Source organism: Peromyscus californicus, unplaced genomic scaffold, assembly GCF_007827085.1.
Source record: "Peromyscus californicus insignis strain IS unplaced genomic scaffold, ASM782708v3 Scaffold_14__1_contigs__length_90479793_seg_2, whole genome shotgun sequence".
Lineage (NCBI taxonomy): Eukaryota > Metazoa > Chordata > Mammalia > Rodentia > Cricetidae > Peromyscus > Peromyscus californicus.
This window is the reverse complement of record NW_026294436.1, coordinates 40,534,198-40,551,847: the sequence shown is the minus strand read 5'-3', so window position 1 is coordinate 40,551,847 and position 17,650 is coordinate 40,534,198. Positions and strand designations below refer to the sequence as shown.

Here is a 17,650-nt window from a genome sequence, read left to right as displayed (position 1 = left end):
ATGGATCCCGGCTGCAGGCACCTGGCCAGGCTGCCTGCTGTGTCCTAATTCAATCCTACTGTCACTGAATGCTGACCAGTTCTTGGTCCCTCTACATCCACGAGTCCTCCGTGGGTGGCAACCTGACTTGCCCAGGCCAAAGCCTGTGGTCCAGAATGCATTTGAGTACAAGAGACCCTGAAAGCTATCCACAGGCTACGCTAAGTGGGGAAGGTGGGGAGGTATGCTGACGGCAGGCAGCGGAAGCGGGGGGAGGGGTGACTTTGGAAAAGCCAGGGGCTTGTGCTCCTGGACCCTGCTGAGGAGGGCTAGTCCTGCTCTTGTGTCTCTTAGGTCAAGGCTGGTTACCTGAGAAAGCCCTCCTTCTGCTGAGTGTGCACACAGCACGTGTTCTTACACCTGTCCTCTTGTTCATCACTCAGCATCTTTCAGGAATATATATATATTCAGGTGCCTACTCATAAGTACTGTGGATCCTGGGGTTACAGCACCACATGGAGCACACAGACCTCTGACCTCACGAGCATGCTCTCCAGCTAGGGTGCTGGGCCAGCTCTACGCGCTTCCTTCATGTTTTCTGTATGAAGAATGTGACATAGTGAAAAGCACCAGGAAGCACATGTGCATGGCAGGCGCTGTGTAGCGTGGCGTGAGATGGCGGCAGTGGAGATGGACAGGAGAAGGGGGGAGCCCTCTGGAGTCGAGAGATGAGATTCAAGTACAAAAGTCCTAAAGGGCCCATGGAGTTTGTTAGGAAACGAGGTCAGGCTAGAGCTGAGCCCAGAGGCTGCAGGCTGTGCTGTCCTCACTGAGAAGGACCGGAACCACCTACTGGGAGAGGTTTTAGAGCAGAGGGGTGATAGCAGCTGTGTTGAGAATACACAATGAGACGAGGATGGGCACTAAACTGATTTCCACAGTCCAGGAGACAGACAGTATCAGGTGGCACTGTGGTGGCTGTGGAGGAGGTTAGCAGGGGCTTGAATCTGCCTGATTTACAGTTAGTGTGACCTGAACTTCTTGATGGGAGAGAGAGAGAGAGAGATTGGAAATGGGAACGGACGGACGGGGTGGGCCTCCCCCAGGCTGGACCTAAGGAGGATCGGATGTCAGTGCACACAGGGAACTGACATTTGGGGACCAGACAGTGCCATCCAGGCTGTCTCTGTGTCCCTTACTTGGATGGTCCTGTCCAGGTGGTGTCCCACTCTTGCGGCTGTATTTGGCCCTGAGTGTGGTGACTGCTGCTGTTTCCACCATGGGCTCTCCTCTAGCTGCGGAGGGCCACTTCCCCTGAACCTCAGAGAAGCCATGGCTGGAGGCTGCTCTGGCTCCTTGCTAAGCATCAGTCAGGATGCCAGCATGTGTCCCATTTGACACCACACCCACGGGAACAGCAGGCCCTGCCTTCTGCTTCTAACTGGCTACAACAGGCATCTAACATCCTTAACAAAGGCTGTCTCCAGCAGACCATAAATGCCAGAGTTGCCTCGCAGTCACGATTTCAGCTGGGAAGCCTCCCCAAGCCTCCCCAAAATGGCTGGAGTGACGTCAGTGTCTGGTCTGGGTTGGCTACATTCTTTTGGGTTTTGTCATCCCCACCCCCCCACCTGCCTCTCCTCCTGCACACCAAACACTCGTGTGGGTTCATGTGGGGAGGCAGGGGCGGCCCCCTCTCTCCATGCTGACAGTGTGTAGACCCAGCAGATAAGCTGTTCAGGCATCAGAGGAAGGAGATCAAGGGGAGGGCAGGGCCCCAGTGGAAAAGCCATCTGCCAAAGGATGGTACACACTGGGTCATTTAGAGACCGAGCCTCACTGGAAAGGCTCACAGAAAGGGACAGGAGAGGAAGTGTGCATGCAGCTCAGATCAGCCAACGGCCACAAACTTTCAGGTGCTTTGGTGAAGGAGCTGTAGAGTCCGTATTCAGAGCCTGGCCTCTCTGGGGCCCAGAGACTTCAGTGAAGGGGCTCTTTCTGGTCTATGGGCTAAGGTACCACTTTCCATAGTCCACGATGCTCCAAGCCGGAGATGGGGGCACCAGAACAGACATCCTGCCTAGCTCGTGCTAAGCAGCTGACTAGGGAAGGGCCATGGAGAAGCTATCATGTGGGCAGTTGCTGTGTTTCACAGCCAGCTGGTGAAGGGGTCAGGACTGTGCTCAGCTGGGCCCAAATCCCATTGTACTGTGAGCTGCAGGAAAGTCACCCACAAAGGCTGTCCCCTGCTGTCCTCCAGCCGGGGTCTATGCTCACACAGCACAACATGGTAGTGGGCTCCAGCTTTCTCCAGAGGAACTGGCCTGTGTACCCTGACTGATGGGGACAGCTGACAGAGAACTTGAGAGATGTCTGCGTCTCAGCTAGACACTCCTCTGCTGTGGGAGCCGCGCCTGGAGGCCTGCCTTGTCAGCCTAAGCCCCCACAGCCTCTCCCACAACATGGGTTCCCTGAGAGCCAGCCACAAGTCCCCGATAGGCTTGATCTGTACATTTCACAACCCAAGGAATGATCCTGCTGGCCAGGCTGAGCCTCTTGGAGTGGTAGAGATGGAAGGGTACAAGAAAAAGAGGCGAGTGAGCCATGACTGTGGGCAGAATGTTTGTTTCTCCTGGACTTTGGCCCAGATGCCCGAAATCCCAAGCGAGGAACTGTGTGAGTGAGGCTGAGGCCAGGGCGAGCCCCGGACAGTACTGTGAAGCAGATTTGCTCTCAGCCACTTCCATTACTCTGGTGACACTGTCCCCCACCTTGGCCATCTATTTATGAGTCCTGAGCAACACAGGCAGGGTATACAGCATGTGATGGTCTTCATTGTCAAGAGGACCTCCTCTTTACCCTAAAAGCTGAGTATCAGAAAGGGTAAGATCAGTCTAGTCTTACTAACTGTAGATGAATGATGTCTTTAAGCATCATTTGCATGGATTTTCCTCTTTGGAAAGAGGCTACAGAGAATGAGGTTATGCTTGGGGAGGCGGGGAAGAGGGCCACATGACATGTTTCCATGCAGGCGGTGGTGAGGGGCGTGTGTCACTTTGCCCTCTGTGAGTTCTCACCTCCTCTCCTCTTCTCCTTTGCAGGGCTCTACGTGCAGGCCATGGCTGACCTGGATACTGCCAAGCTGTACTCGGGGCTGCTTGGGGTGGGGGATGAGATCCTGGAGGTGAACGGGGCCAAGGTTGCTGGGCTGGGCTTGGCTCACATCAAGGAGCTACTGGCTCATGTGGAGAGCTTGTCAATTCGTGTCTTGAGACAGAGGCCTGTTCCCCAGTGACCCAGGAGTACTGTTCCTCTCATCGACACTCCCTGAGAAGCCCTGACCCCACAGGGAAGAAGGGGCTGGAAATGCGCCATTCAGAGATAATTTGTGGATGGAAAGTACGGTTCACAGATCAGGTTGTAGCAGAGCTGTTCTGATCAGCACCTGCAGGAAGAGACGAAGAACCTGTGTGTATGTTTCAGTTAAGGCCACTAATTTATGCAGATCTGGGGAAAGAAAATAATGGTCTTCTTCCGTGACAGAAGTGGTAGGATGTGTCCCTTTGTTGGAAGGAGAGGAGAGTGACTGACTATATCCTTGGGTTGGTCCCCTGAGAGCTGGGCCTCACCTCCTGGTCACACTCACTGAAAAGCCTCCCCAGCCCCCGGCACACCAGAGACAAAGTGGCCACATTGGCCTTGTGCCCGTCTCTTTCAGCTGTGGCTTGCCTGGTTTCCATGTGACTACTACACCTTTGCTCCTGATCCAGAGGGGGTTCAGTGTCTTGGTACAGCAGACAGCCAAGAGCGCACATTCCAAACCAAGCCCTGGGAAGGATGGCCTGTTAAGAGTTCTGAGCCCCTTCTGGGTATGTAAACATCTGAGAGGTTCTGGGAGCCAGAATGTTAAGAATTTCTAGGAAGTTTTTCTGATCAACACAAAGTTGGAAAAAAAACAAAAAAACAAAAAAACGAAACCACTGCCATTGTTTTCAGTAAGTGTGGCCGTGGTACTAAGGGTGCAGAAGTGGAGGCCGGCCCAGCCAGCCCTTTGCCTCCACCCCTGCCTAGACCGGTTGTTGCAGCCTAGCCTGGCCTGGGGGCGGGGGTGGGGGGAGGGGGGGCTGGTCTTTGTTCTCTTGTCCAGCTCGGAGACAGGGCTGCAGCTGGTGTCTGGCTGTCCCCCAGCTGCAGGATTCCTGTCCAGACCTCCCTGGTGGCAGCTGTGGGTGGGCAGCAGCCAGGGAGGCTGTGTACTGGGTTGGCCATCCCACCTAGGCACAGCCTGCTCAGCTTAGAGCCTGCCCGAGGGTTCAGGTCTAGATGCACGGGCAGGTGTCAGACTTAAATTATTAAAATACAAAGCCGAAGCTGCTTCCACTGGAGTTGTGGAATTCTGTGTTCTCTTGACCTTTATCAGCCCTAAGAGGCCTGGGGCTGGGCGGGGGCAGAAGGGTCCAGGTATGGCCAGAGGGCGTTCAGAGGGGAAGTGGGGAGGCTGCAGGGGTAGGGTCACGGCCAGGGAGGATGCAGAAGATCTGTAGTCCTTGAGTCAGGAGAGGAGCCCTGGCAAGGCTGAGGATGGGAAAAACAGAGCTAACGTTCGCGGAGGGGTGGAGTGGGCAGCTACCTGCTAGTTTTGAACTTGCCATGGTGCTAGCTATAGTTAAAATGGGCTGGAGAGATGGCTCAGAGGTTAAGAGCACTGGCTGCTCTTCCAGAGGACCTGGGTTCAATTCCTGGCACCCACACGGCAGCTCTTAACTGCCTGGAACTCCAGTTTCAGAAGATCCAACACCTTCACGCAGACATACATGCAGGCAAAACATGAATGCACATGAAATAAAATGAAAAAAATAAAAATCAAAGCAGCTTTCATCTAGATTGGGCTGACGACATGGGTGTCACAGGCAGCTTTCACAGGACAAGGAGGACACTGAAGGAGGTATGGGCCTGTGGAGAGGTGACAGTAGCCTCAGCCTGTGAGGTGAGGAGATGGGACCTTCTCAGCAGAGATCAGTTAAAAACCTGCTGCTCCTGCCTCAGAGGCTGAGGAGAGAGGGAGAGGAGTGGGGGAGTGTTTCAGAACCCCAAGAGTGCAGGACAGGTTGGCTAAGGCTACCCCAGGTTGGAGACAGTGTAACAAGTGCATGAAACTTCAGGGTGTAAAGAGGGTACTGGAGCACCCCAGAGATAAATCCGCCCCCCACATCCCTTCCCTGCAGAAACAGCGCCCCCTAGCAGGAGACCACAGCTGTGGGGACCCTGGCAGCCCCTAGAGGCTATTTCCTGGCCTGGAGCTGCAGCAGGAAAAACTTCACCCTGGAAAAAGCATCAGTAGCAAAGGTCACCTGTTTTCTGTATGGCAGGGTCACTTGTCCTCTGGAGAAACGCAGTGGAGGCCTGGGGCTAGGAGAGGAGGAAAAGACTGCCGTGGGCAGTTTCTGCCGTCCTGGCAGGTGCTGGCCAGGCCCTGTGGATCTTACTTAGTCTTTAAAAGGGTCCTACCAGGAGCATCCTGCTTCCTGTCCTTTCGGAGGCGGGAAGCCCAGTTCAGTGCCAGTACTGGTGTCTGGCATGGCAGCCCTGTCTGCCTGGTGTGCGACCCACTTGTCACTCGCGAGCCTTCCCCTCGTGCCCGAAGAGAGCAGAACCCGGATGTGAGAGGGAACGTGCAGGTAATAGAGGCCCTCCAGCCTCTGACCTAGGATCCGAGGCTCCTGCCTGCGCTAGAGCAATGCTGTGTCCCTGACCCGTGTACATGGGGGGAGGGGCTGCGTTCTCCAGCATCTCCACCGATCTCCAGCACCTGCTTGACCTAGAGAGCTGCTGACCTAGAAGGCCTGGTCCAGCCCTTCTGCAAATACTGTGCCGTCAGAACCTTCCAGAACTTAGTTAATTAACTGCCATAAGCCAGGTCCGGTGCAGGCCAGAGGGGCAGGGGAAAATGAGGAAGACTCCACCAACGCACAGTACAAGGAGGAGCATGAGCACCGCGCTGCCCAGGCCGTGCCGCCGAGAGCCTGACACGGGGCGGCCTGGTGCAGAGCCAGGGGACTGACGAGAAGGGAAATGAAGCTCTCAAGCCGGGTTTTGTGAAGTGAATGGGCACTTGCAGCGAGAGCAAGGCATTAAAAATACCCGCCCTGTGCAGAGACGGGGCTTTCCCCTGAAGAGCCTGTGTCCCTTAAGCTCACAGATGGCGGCTGATGTTGGAGACCACAGGACAAGCACCGACTTTGACCTCAGACCTGCCAGTCTCCGGAGGGGCTGTGGGTAGCAGGTTGGAGAGGACTTCAGAAGGCACTGTTATCAATCAAGCCTTGCGTCTGCTGCCAGGAAGAGGACACTGGGTGACCCCTAAGGTGTGCCTCTAAGGTTGCAGAGGAGCCGGCAGGAGCTGAGAGCGGGATTCCCGCCGCTAGGCACCGTGGGTACTGGGTCCACCTTGGAGAGGAGAAAATGTGCTGTAGGCCTTGTGGCTAGTAGGTAGCTGTCACCCTGCCAGCCAGCCAGATGCTAAGACAGAACAGTCAGGGGCAAGTTCATCAGGGCAGGTGTCCCCAAGGGTCTGGGCAGGCCACAGGCTAGCTGTCAGCCATTGAGGAAGGTTCTCCCAGAGGGCCGGCTCCTGCCAGGCCGAGGACATCACAACCTTGTGTGCAGTGACCTGGATGAAGACGTCGGCCTGCTCTTGAAGATAATGCAGTGGAGGGTGAGGGAGGGGGCCCCAGCTGGGGGTGGGGTTGCTGGCTGAAGCCAAGGCAAATGCCGGGCCACATACACTGGGCACAAGTGTGTGTGTGCAGGGGTGAGCATTGGGCACATGCACGCGGGGTCCCCAGATCTTAAGTAAGATGGGGAGCCACAGGAGGTATGGCTCAAATTTTGAAGTTAGCTAGGGGGTACAGGGACAGGGAGTGGGGCCACCTTGATCTGCTGACCTTTACAGGGCAGGGGTGCTATACCTCACTTTCAGCTTTGAGGTCCTTCAGGAAGATGAGCTCCAACCTCCCACCACCTGCAGGAGAGATGGCATTCCCTGGCAGTATTTCTGACCCTAATAAACACTGAAAGGGGGACGTGTTGGGGAGAAGGGCTGAAAAATAAAGTGTACCTCCCACAGGACAATGACAAGCTCCCGACCACCTTGGCTTGAGTTGGTGGACTGATGAAATCCAGGTATGGTCTTTAGAGAAGGACATCTTTGGTTCTAGACGCAAGTCACCGTAAAGCCAGAGACCTAGAAGCAGATGTGCTGGCATAACTGGGCTCCCAGGCCCTTCCCAGCGGCTCAGGGGTTGCCCACTGGGGGCACTTGGGACAAGAGCTTTGGTTGCTGGGTGCCTTTTCATTGGGCTCCAGCTCCACACATCCATTTAGTCTCTCATTCTGCTTCTCTGTGGCCTTTGCTGGACTGCTCTTCCACCCCGCTGCCTGGCAACCTTTACAAGGATTAGAGAAGCGTCTGTCCTGGGCTTCAAACCATGACACTGCGTGCTGGCACAGTTTCCTTTAACTCTCACGTTCATGCGACCAGGAACTTTGGACGGTGACTTTCTTCAGTGGAATTATCCTTTGCACTTACCTGGCAGCCAACTGCTCTGCCCTGGTGCACCTGCCCAAGCCATTTCTTCTATCCATAGGCTCTTTCTCGAGCTATTCAAAAGCCCTCCACCCCCGGATCCCTTCCCACCATGCTCTGCGAACGCTCTTTCCTATGGAGCCAGAGCACCTGCTCACAAATGGCAATGGCCTTCCTTGGCAGGCTCTGCCCAGCTTGCAAAGGCTGTGGGTTTGGCCAGGTTGCCGTGCTGGGCCCGAGGAAGGGAGCTGCTGGGACTGGCTCAGATACTGTGCCCCTGGAGCCAGGGCTCAACAGCTGCCCGGCCAGTCCTGGAGGGTATCCGGGGCTGTTCTGCGGATGCCCAGCCACCTGCCAGGCCCGCCTTTGTCTTGTCCTTCTACAATCTGGGCTCAGGCCTCTATCACAGCGTGGGGCTGCCCTTGGGGCTCTGGCCAGGTGCCAGGCACTAAGGCAAGGCCCGCTCTGCCCTTTGGGATGCCAACAGCTCCGGAGCGGAGTCAGGTATAGCTATGAGATAAGGGAGATCAACATGCCGTGGGCTACAAGAGACCCAAGGCAGGAGGCCCGTTCCCACCTGGGGGCCACAAAGGCTTCTGGGGAGGGCCAGCCTCAGCTCCATGATTCCCCAAGTTCAGCAGCTTCCACCCAGCTCTGGAGCTAAATTGGAGGAAATGTGGATGTGCTGGGAGCTCTGGTGCCACCGATGCCCTCCTGGACACATCAGTCTCCAGGTTTTCTTGGGTTACTACTGTAAGCAGCTGGGGTCAGTTTTCTTATAAACAAGATCCAGATACCAGTGTCTTAGGATTTCTATTGCTGCACTGAAAACACCAGGACCAAAAGGCAAGCTGGGGAAGAAAGGGTGCTTTTGGCTTCTACTTCCATATTGCTGTTCAGCATTGAAGGAAGTCAGGGCAAGAACTGAAAACAGAACAGGATCCTGGAATCAGGAGCTGGTGCAGAAGCCATGGAGGAGTGCTGCTCACTGACTTCTCATATGGGTTACTCAGCCTGCTCTTATAGAACCCAGGACTACCAGCCCAGGGATGGCACCACCCACAATGGGCTGGGCCTTCCCCCACCAATAACTAATTAAGAAAAATGTCCACCAGCCAGATCTTATGGAGACATTTTCTCCATTATGTTTCCCTCCCTTTGGATAACTCCAGTTTGTGTGTCAGGTTGACATAGTAACCAACACAACCACTGAGGCTGACTTGAGCTCCTGGACCAGAATTATTATTTTGGGTGTCCCAGGCTGGTCTTGAATTCACTGCAATCCTCAGCCTCCTGAGGGGCTGGGATTACAGGCCTATGCAATCGTGCCCTGGCCTTGATCAGATTTCCTGATTTAACAGTAGTCAAGGCTCTGGGACACAGTCAAACCAAGGCGACTGACATCCACACTTCACCCTAGGCACTGAGGAGTTCCGTGTTTTAGGGGCTGGGAGGTAGGTGGCTGTCAGTGGAGTGTCATATAAAGCCTGAGGACCTGAGTTCGAGTCTCGGTACCCTCAGTTTTTAAAAAGCCAGCTATGGTGACAGATGCTCGTCATCGCAGGGCTGGGAAGGCAGAGGTGGGAGGGGTCCTGGAATCTGCTGGCTGACCAAGCCCCAGACGGAGACCTTGATTTAAAAACCAAGGTGGCTGGTTCCTGAGGAACAGCATCCATGTTGAAGTCAGGTTAGAGACAGCTTAGTGAACACCTGTTTGCCATCACTGAGCTCAGACTGGCAGCTTTTCCCTAAAGCAACGGCCTGTGGTCCAGTCAGACTTGGTTCCAGCATCAGCACTGGAGGTACTGTACGTGTGTGGGTACGCATGTGCCATGGCGCCCATGTGAAGGTCAGAGGGCAACCTGGAAGAGCTGCCCTCTCCTTCCACTATGTGGGCTCCCAGGACTGGATCTGGGTCCTCAAGCTTGATGGCAAACACCTTTATTTACCGCTATACCATTTCATACTTCTTTCTTTTGGGGGGGACGGGGTGGGGGTGGGAGAGATAAGGCCTCACTAAAGTGCCTCGGCCTCTACAATAGCTGGGAACTATAGACCTTGACACTAGACTGGTGGTTAATTCCCTTTTTAAGATTTATTTTGTGTGCCAGGAGGTGGTGGCACATGCCTTTAATCCCAGTATTCAGGAAGGAGGCAGAAGCAGGTGGATCTCTGTGAGTTCGAGGCGACCCTGGTCTACAGAGTGAGTGAGATGGCCCGGGCTACACTGTGAAACCCTGTCCTGTCAAGAAAACAAAACAAAACCAACCAAACAAAAAAGGATGTATTTTATGTATCTATGTGAGTGCCTGCATGTATGTATGAATGCACCCTGGGCATGCCTGGTGCCCAAGAGGTCAGAGCCCCTGAAAATGGAGTTATGAGCAGTCGTGAGCCGCCCGCCATGTGGCTGCTGGGAAGAGAACACAGGTCTCTGCAAGAGCAAGTGCTCTCACTGCTCTCACTGAGCCTTCTCTCCAGCCCCATGCTGGTGCATTTCTTAGTTGCTTCCTGCAGTCTGCAGGTGGAGGCCTGTAATCCCAGCTACTTAGGGAGCTGAGGCAGGAGGATTGAAATTCTGGTCCTTCTGCTCCACCTTCCTATATGCTGGGGTCACAGGCAGGCACATCTGTACCACATCTGGTTCTATGCGGTGCTAGGGATTGAACCGTGGGTTTTGTGCATGCTAGGCAAGCTCTCCACCAAGGTCACGACATCTTTAGCTCCCACAGCTCAGAATCCTGACCTTCCAGCAGCTGTGTCAGCTGGCTCTGTTCCAAGCAAATGTCTAGGTCAGTATTTTTAAATTTTTATTTAAATTTTTTTCATTTATTTTGATCATACACTTCCCCTCCCCCAATTCCTCCCAGATCTCCCCCACCTCCCTCCCTACCAACTTCATGTTCTCTCTCACTCAAAAAAAAGAAGAAAAAAAAAAAACAAACTAAAAAGAGGAAGGAAAAATAAAACAGTAAGGCAAAAAAAATTATCAAAACAAGAATCACACAAAATGAGCAAGAGAGAGAGATGGCTCAGAGGTTAAGACCTCTGGCTGCTCTTCCAGAGGTCCTGAGTTCAAGTCCCAGCAGCCACATGTGGCTCCCAACCATCTATAATGAGATCCAGTGCCCTCTTCTGGCCTGCAGGCATATATGCAGGTGGGACACTGTATACATAATAAATAAAATCTAAAAAAAAAAAACAAAAAAAAAACACACACACACACACAAAACAACATGGAGTCCATTTTGTGTTGGCCAACTACTCCTGGGCATAGGGCCTACCTTGGAGGATGATATACACATTGATACTCCATAGAAGAAAAATGATTTTCCCCTTATACCCAGCAGGGATCAACTGCAAATAGCTTCCTTCATATGTTAGTAATTTTAAAGTGTGTGTGTGTGTGTGTGTGTGTGTGTGTGTGTGTGTGTGTGTGTGCTGCAGTATGTGTGTACAGAGGGCAGAGGAGGTCTTCAGGTGCCCCTCCCCCCGTCGGTCTCCTTTAGCTCCTCTAGACAGGGTCTCTCACTGAGTTTAGAGTTTACTGGTTTTTTGTTTTTTTTTTTCAGTTGTGTTGGCCAGCAAGCCGCAGCGATCCTCTTATCTCCATCTGACCCCAATACTGAAGCTACAGACAGGAGCTATAACCTACAGACATGAGTAGCCATCCCCAGCTTCTATGTGAGTCCTGAAGAATGTGAACTCGGGTCCTTACGTCTACACAGTAAGTGCTCTTCTCCACCGAGCTGGGCCCCCAGCCTCCACATGTTCTATTAATTACACAGATGGGAAGGAGTGCATTTAACCTGCATCTAAGTGGGAAAAGGCTAAAAACAAGAACAAGAGGGGCTGGGGGTGTGTGGAGCACTTGTCTAGCATGGGTGGTGACCTAAGTTCAATCCTCCATTAAAAAAAAGAAAGCAGAAAGAAACATTCCAGACGAAGCTCTGGTCTCTCCATCTCGCTTTAATACAGAATTCTTTCACATGGCTACAACGCCACCTCAAGAGCAGAAGTATGAATGTGAGCAACGGACTTCAAGAATAAAAACATCCTGTTAGGGGTGGCTCGTTATTTTACACAAGTATGTTTTACAAGTTTTCAAGTGTGTGATGTCATCAAAATGTAGGATTACCAAAGGATTATCAAAGCAGGGATGATTCTTTGAGGAATGTTTCCCTGTAGATAGAGGTCCACAATGCACCAGCAATGGTCCTCAATGCATACACTGGAGCCTGGGGTGGGGTGGGGTGGGGGGAACGGTGCCGGCCTCATCTCCAGACCTAATGATCCACAGAAAATGCACCTCTAATAAGCTCTTTTGTTTTGTTTTTTGAGACAAAGCTTCTCTAGCTGTCCTGGAACTCACTCTGTAGACCAGGCAGGCCACAAACTCACAGAGATCCAACTGCCTCTGCCTCCCAAGTGCTGGGATTAAAGACATGTGCCACCACTGCCCGGCTCTAACAAGCTTCTGAATCGGGGAGAGCCACCACATAAATCTACCTGTGGCAGAGGAGACAAAACTCTAGTCCTAGGGATCTGGCTCCCTCTTACCATGTTGTAGGGAAGCACAACCTGGACAATACCAGGTAAAGTTCTGATCCTGACCCCATACCACCGTGTACATCCTATTATGTAAAGTTAAAACCCAGTAAAGCTATTATCCTTGGAAAAATATATAAGGGTTTATACCCCACTATTTTGTCACTCACACATTCTAGTTCTGAATGGTACCAATCTCTGATTACAGTGAGCCGGGGAAGCTACTTCCACTTGTAAAACTCAAAGCTACCATCATCTACAGGGTTCCTTTGGCTTTTTCCTAGATGGCCCTCATAGCTGCTCGCATGATGAGGGCTGAGCCCAGCCAGGGCCAATTAGGAAAAAGTCAGAGGGAGCCAAAAACACTTTCCAAAGCTGGGATGTGACTCGGTGGATATGCGAGGTCCTGGGTTCAATCCCAAGCCATGCCAACAGCAAAAAGAGAAAAAAGCAGAACAAAATAAAAAAGCAACTCCGAAGTCTCATCAGAGGACGCTGGCTGCCCTCACCCAAGACGACCAGGGCACAAGCACTCTGCTTTCCCGGGGAATAAAGACACCTGCTTCTCCCGGGACAGAGCTCAGCTTCAGGGTCACACTTGCTGTTCACAAATTGATTCCAGCTGAATCTACATTCAGCAGAGCTGGAATGAAAAGTCTGCTCTTGGTCCCACCCCAAGGCTCATGAAAGCTTAGATGGAGGGGTGGGGTGTGGGGTGGAGGTGGAGTTGGGGGTTGGCTTCCATCAGGGCAAGGGGGCAGGGCCCAGATATCTGGTCAGCAAACACTGAAGCTGGGTGGTCTTATTTCTAACAGCCCCCGAGGACCAAGTGGCCTTTCAGTAGATAATTCATTACCATAAGAAAACAAACTGCAAAATACACTTTCTCATAAAGCTCTGGCTGCAGTTGGCAAACCAGGTCCATGAAATGTTCCTGTGAAACCCCAGCAGTGGGTACCTGAGCAGCTAGTATGCACAGCTAGGGGAAGAGCATTTCCAGATTTAGGTCAGAAGAATAGCACCAACATGTTAGCTGACATCAGGGACACAGGCATGCATGTGCACACATGCGCACGCACGCACGCACACGGGCTTTTCTCCTCCTTTCTCACCCTGCCCTGACAGCTGACTGTGACATATGGAGAACCTCCAAATGCAGCCAGCCAGCAGCCACCTGAACAGGCACGATGCAACGCTTGGCTTCAGCGTTTGTCCCAAGGCAAAACACACCATGGCGAGGAGTTGAGTACAAGTTAACATTGGTCTGAGTTTGTTACCAAGGCCAGCCTACAGTGCCTTGACTTGTCCTAAAAGGCCCCGGGCTCCCAATGGCTAAGCCCTGCGGCAATGGCTCTTCATCTTCCGATGGCACCCTGCCTCCTGTCCCACAGTCGAAAGTGAAGACGGTATGGCAGAGGTGGCTCTTTCACAGCTTCATTTTGTCCTGGGTCGCAGCCCTGCTGCTCAGGACACAGGAGCTCTTTCACTCCCAACTCACACTTTCCTGGATTCAAAACCAGAGAGCAAAGCTGCCCAGTGAGCTTTAGTAAGAAGTGGATGACAGCGGCATCCACATTCATATACAACAGACCACTGTCATCTTTTTTCCTTTTAAAACAGTGTCCGTTTATGTACCTATTTATTGTGCACGTGCGCACACCCACAACGTAGCACGGATGTAGAGGTCAGAAGACAACCTGTGGGAGTCGGCTCTCTCCTCCCACCAGGTGGGTTCTGGGGTCAAAGCCAGGTCGCCTGGCTTGGCAGCAGGTGCCCTCACCATTTCACCAGTCCCCACTGCTGTACTCTCAAGGGTGAGACCACCTTCAGGCTCAGCATGGATTTTGGAGGTTGGGAGTTGAGTACAGACAGCTGGACATTTCAGACGGACCACCTCGTGTCTTACCACGCCCCCTCGGAAGCGAGGGTCCAGAGAGGATCGTATGGCTGGGTCTCCAGTGGCCTAGGAAGGCCTCTTGTTAGTGTGTCTTCTCTTCAGGAAGTGACTGTGGGGGGCAGGCCCAGCGATGGAGAGCTGATACATTTGGGAATTCTGGTTTTGACGGACAAAGTACACTTTAGAAAAATAAACAGAAACCCGTCATTCCTACCATTGGGGAGAGAAGGCTATTCATCGAGAGAAAGGCAGAGGGGAGTGACAGGTTCCATACTCCCCATCTGACACCCCACTTTCCAGACCCTCCATGCCTGCTCTGCTGACAAATTCACCTTGTGGCCTAGGGTGAAGCCAAACCTCACTGAGTCCACAGAGGTGAACTCATTCCTCCCTGGAGCTCCGGATCTGCAGACGCTACGAATGCCCCTCTGGTCTCCCTCTGTGGGCAGAAAAATTTCCAAAGGGAAAACCTTGGCTGCAGCACCTTCCCTTACAGAAGGTAAAACACTCGATGGAGACAGACTCCTGCTGGATCAGACTGGATTTCTCTTCACAGCCCTTATTCGCACGAGGTGAGAAGGCATGGGAGTTGCCAAGTTGTTGGCTACCAGACCCACCAGTCTGTTTAACTCTGGCTAAAAGCAGAGAATAATGGGCAAGTTACCAAATTTCCCTGCTTCAGCTCTAGCGTGAATTCTGAAATGGAAGAAAATACAACACGCATGCTCAGACATACACGACAATTCCCTTTGCCTCCCAGTCCAGAGCATAGATAGCATTGTGATTTCCCAACAAAGACAGGACCTGAAACGTGGGCTGAGAACTAAAGGTATCCTGGTTTTCCAGTTGGGTCTGCACTCTGGCAAATGCTCTCAATGGATCATCCTCCATCTCACCCCCAATCAGTTAAAGTAAAGTAAACACCAGTAAACACACTGAGCTCTCTCTGTTATCCAGCATATTCTGCCAGTTCTTTAAACGTGATGGATGAAAGACCACGTGCAGAAGGCTGGGGAGTGGGGGGCATCTGCAAGAGACACTCCTGAGCAGTGTGGGCACCCTGCTGCCCACTTCCCTGTTCGAGGACACATGCTGGAAGAACCCTTCGGCTCTCTGGGTCACGAAGAAAGAAAGCTATGTCCTTGCTCTCTTTGCCACAATTTCACAGGAGCCCTGGCTCTGCAGTGACTGCCCGGGCACTAAAGGATGGGCCTGGACTAAGTCAGCTGCTGTGGGAGGATGTGGCCCAGGAAGGGAAGACCTGCATATCAAGTTGACCTTCTTTCTACATACTCCACGCTCAGCTCCAGCCTGTTTCAGGTCTACAGCACTGTTCAGCAAATAAACCAGTGAGGTCAACACGCCAGTCCAAAGTAGAGCCAACCAAACTAAGCCCCGAATCACGGAACTTCATCCCTGAACTGATGGGGAATCTTCCTAAAGAGTGGACATTTCTGAATGGGTCTGACACTCTTCTAAGAGCAGAAGAACATGGCTTTAAGCAGGGTAATTTTAATTCTTTGACTGCTCACGGCTTTGTAATGTGGAGTGTGGGTTACAGTACTCAGACAAGGCCCACATTGATTTTTAACAAAAGGCTTCTATCTTTTAATGCAAATCTAAGGACTATCCATGGTCTAAGTTCACAGAAGACTATTCAAAACCTTAAAATTCCGTGAAATATAAATAACACAGAAGCCTACATTGAAGCCCTTTGTAATATTCACATTTTCCCCTAATCTGAAAAGAAATAACGTCTCTCTATCAAACACCAGAGCTGGATGTAAACATGGTGCTGACGACCCTCTTGGTTTTACAAATCTTTTAGCTTTCACCAACAGGTAGATTCCTTACCTATCATAATCCTAAACGAGTTAAAATAGCCTTCTTGTACAAACTGTTACAAATGTTTATTTAAAAGTGCAATTTAAAAGTTAGCTGGGCAAGCACATCACTGGGAATAACAAAACCAAAAGGGATCCAAAAATCAAAATCCCAAAGAATATGAACAACCCAGGATATTTTTTTTAAGTTGGCGTGCTAAGGAATGCACAGAAAGGCAAAGCAAGGGAGGTCAAAGGTCAAAGTCTGTCCAGATGCCGCTCTTGGCAGCACAGAGACGACCGAGCGGCAGCTCCTTGGTGAAAGGCCGGCTCTGGGCCTGACAGCAACTCTAACACCAGGTTATGTATGCATCAGGGAGGGATGTTATAAAATCCTCTACATGCGCGTACATCTGAAGTGTCTAAAACGTCACCTGAAGCCTGAAGCTTAGTGTCATCACTTCTGTTTCTTCAACCCAATCCACCATCTGTCAGTGGAGCTGGACTGGCTGGCTAGTCAAATGCACGATGGCGTCAAGGTGCTTCTTAGAGAACCAAGTATCAAGTTCTCTTACCCACCCACGCTATTACTCACAGAGTAAGGGACGTCTGGTTCAGAAGCAGTCTTTTTGCATCAGGACAGTGTCTACATAAATGTAATAAATGTCTGAGCCCTCCACCTCACTCTGAGTGCCACTGGAGTAAAGGCAGCTGAGGAGAAGGCATGTCCCACCAACTGAGAACTGCTAGGCTGTTCAACGCTGTGTGGAGGGGCACTCACAATGCCCCCGCACCTCTGGGGAGAAATCCCTGGGACAGACGGTCAGCAGGTCCGGCCTGGCCTCTGGAGACATTGCCAGCCTCTCATTAAGCTGCACCAACACAGGGGCTGCTGCCCTCAACTGCTCCTGTCCATTACAGCCATTTGTCGTCAGCACCCCCAACCCTCCAGGGACTTAGCCCTGCCACAAACACATCTGGAAAAGCAATTTCATCTCAGCTCTTACCCAGCAAAATGAAACACTGCATTTCTGTCACAAAGTGTTTCTGAGCCTTGCGTCCTCATCAACGGCCAGCTCTCAGGGGCTAAGAAATACAACAGCAGTGGGAAACGTCCATCCCCAAACGCCCTCGTCCTTGCCAGGCGTCTTTTGAAGGGGCAGCGGCACCCACCCATCTAAGCAGGGAGAGGGTCTGAGCAGAAGGAAGGCTGCCAGAGGGCAGAGGATGAGCGACAGAGTAGGTGGGGCTGTCCTTTCTTCTGGGGACTCAGCCTTCCTCAAGGAGCGAGGCCAGGAAGGCCAAGCAGTGGCGAGCTGTCCTCAGAACCACCGGGCAGCGGGGCGTCTCCTCTCCAGCCGGGAGTGCGGTCACCTCTTCCCTCTTCCACCCTTGCCCCTCCAGCGCTGGAGAGAGGCTGTCTCGGTGGTGGAGTCACACAGAGGAAGGGGCAGAGGTGTGTGGGGAGAGGAACGTGAGTGGCGGAGTGCTTCTTCCTCCTCTCCCCTGGGTCCGAGTGCAGAAAGGCCTGAGGAGGGCCGACATCACAGCACCAGGAAGAGGATCAGCACGACCAACAGGATTGCGCAGAGGATGGCTATGGCACACCACTGGCGCCGATCTGGAAGGCAGGACACAGAGGTGACCCTCCCGGGTGAGACACTCCCTCCCGGGGACGCAGGTTCTCAAACATCGCTAGCAGAGGAGGAGCAGAGCAGCTCCGCTGCTGCTCTGCCTGAGGGCTGCACTTCATCTCCAACTCTGCCACTAAGTGCAGGCCCTGAGTCCAGGCCTTAGCTGAAGGCCACGGCCCATGGC

General features: G+C 52.5%; 2 protein-coding genes across 5 annotated transcripts in view; one reads left to right on the top strand and one right to left on the bottom strand.

Moving 5' to 3' along the window:
• The window catches only part of Kiaa1614 (KIAA1614 ortholog), a 37,493-nt gene extending 33,129 nt beyond the window's left edge, over window positions 1-4,364 (top strand). For all 4 annotated transcript variants that reach the window (XM_052737238.1, XM_052737241.1, XM_052737237.1 and 1 more), the window contains one exon: window positions 3,081-4,364. In XM_052737238.1, coding sequence (XP_052593198.1) covers window positions 3,081-3,274 — 194 coding nt within the window. In that variant the 3' untranslated portion in view covers window positions 3,275-4,364. The remainder of the gene's footprint in view (window positions 1-3,080) is intronic.
• A 7,149-nt stretch (window positions 4,365-11,513) lies between these two features.
• Window positions 11,514-17,650, bottom strand: part of Stx6 (syntaxin 6) — a 47,060-nt gene continuing 40,923 nt past the window's right edge. The window contains exon 8 of the mRNA XM_052737235.1: window positions 11,514-17,453. Coding sequence (XP_052593195.1) covers window positions 17,377-17,453 — 77 coding nt within the window. The 3' untranslated portion in view covers window positions 11,514-17,376. The remainder of the gene's footprint in view (window positions 17,454-17,650) is intronic.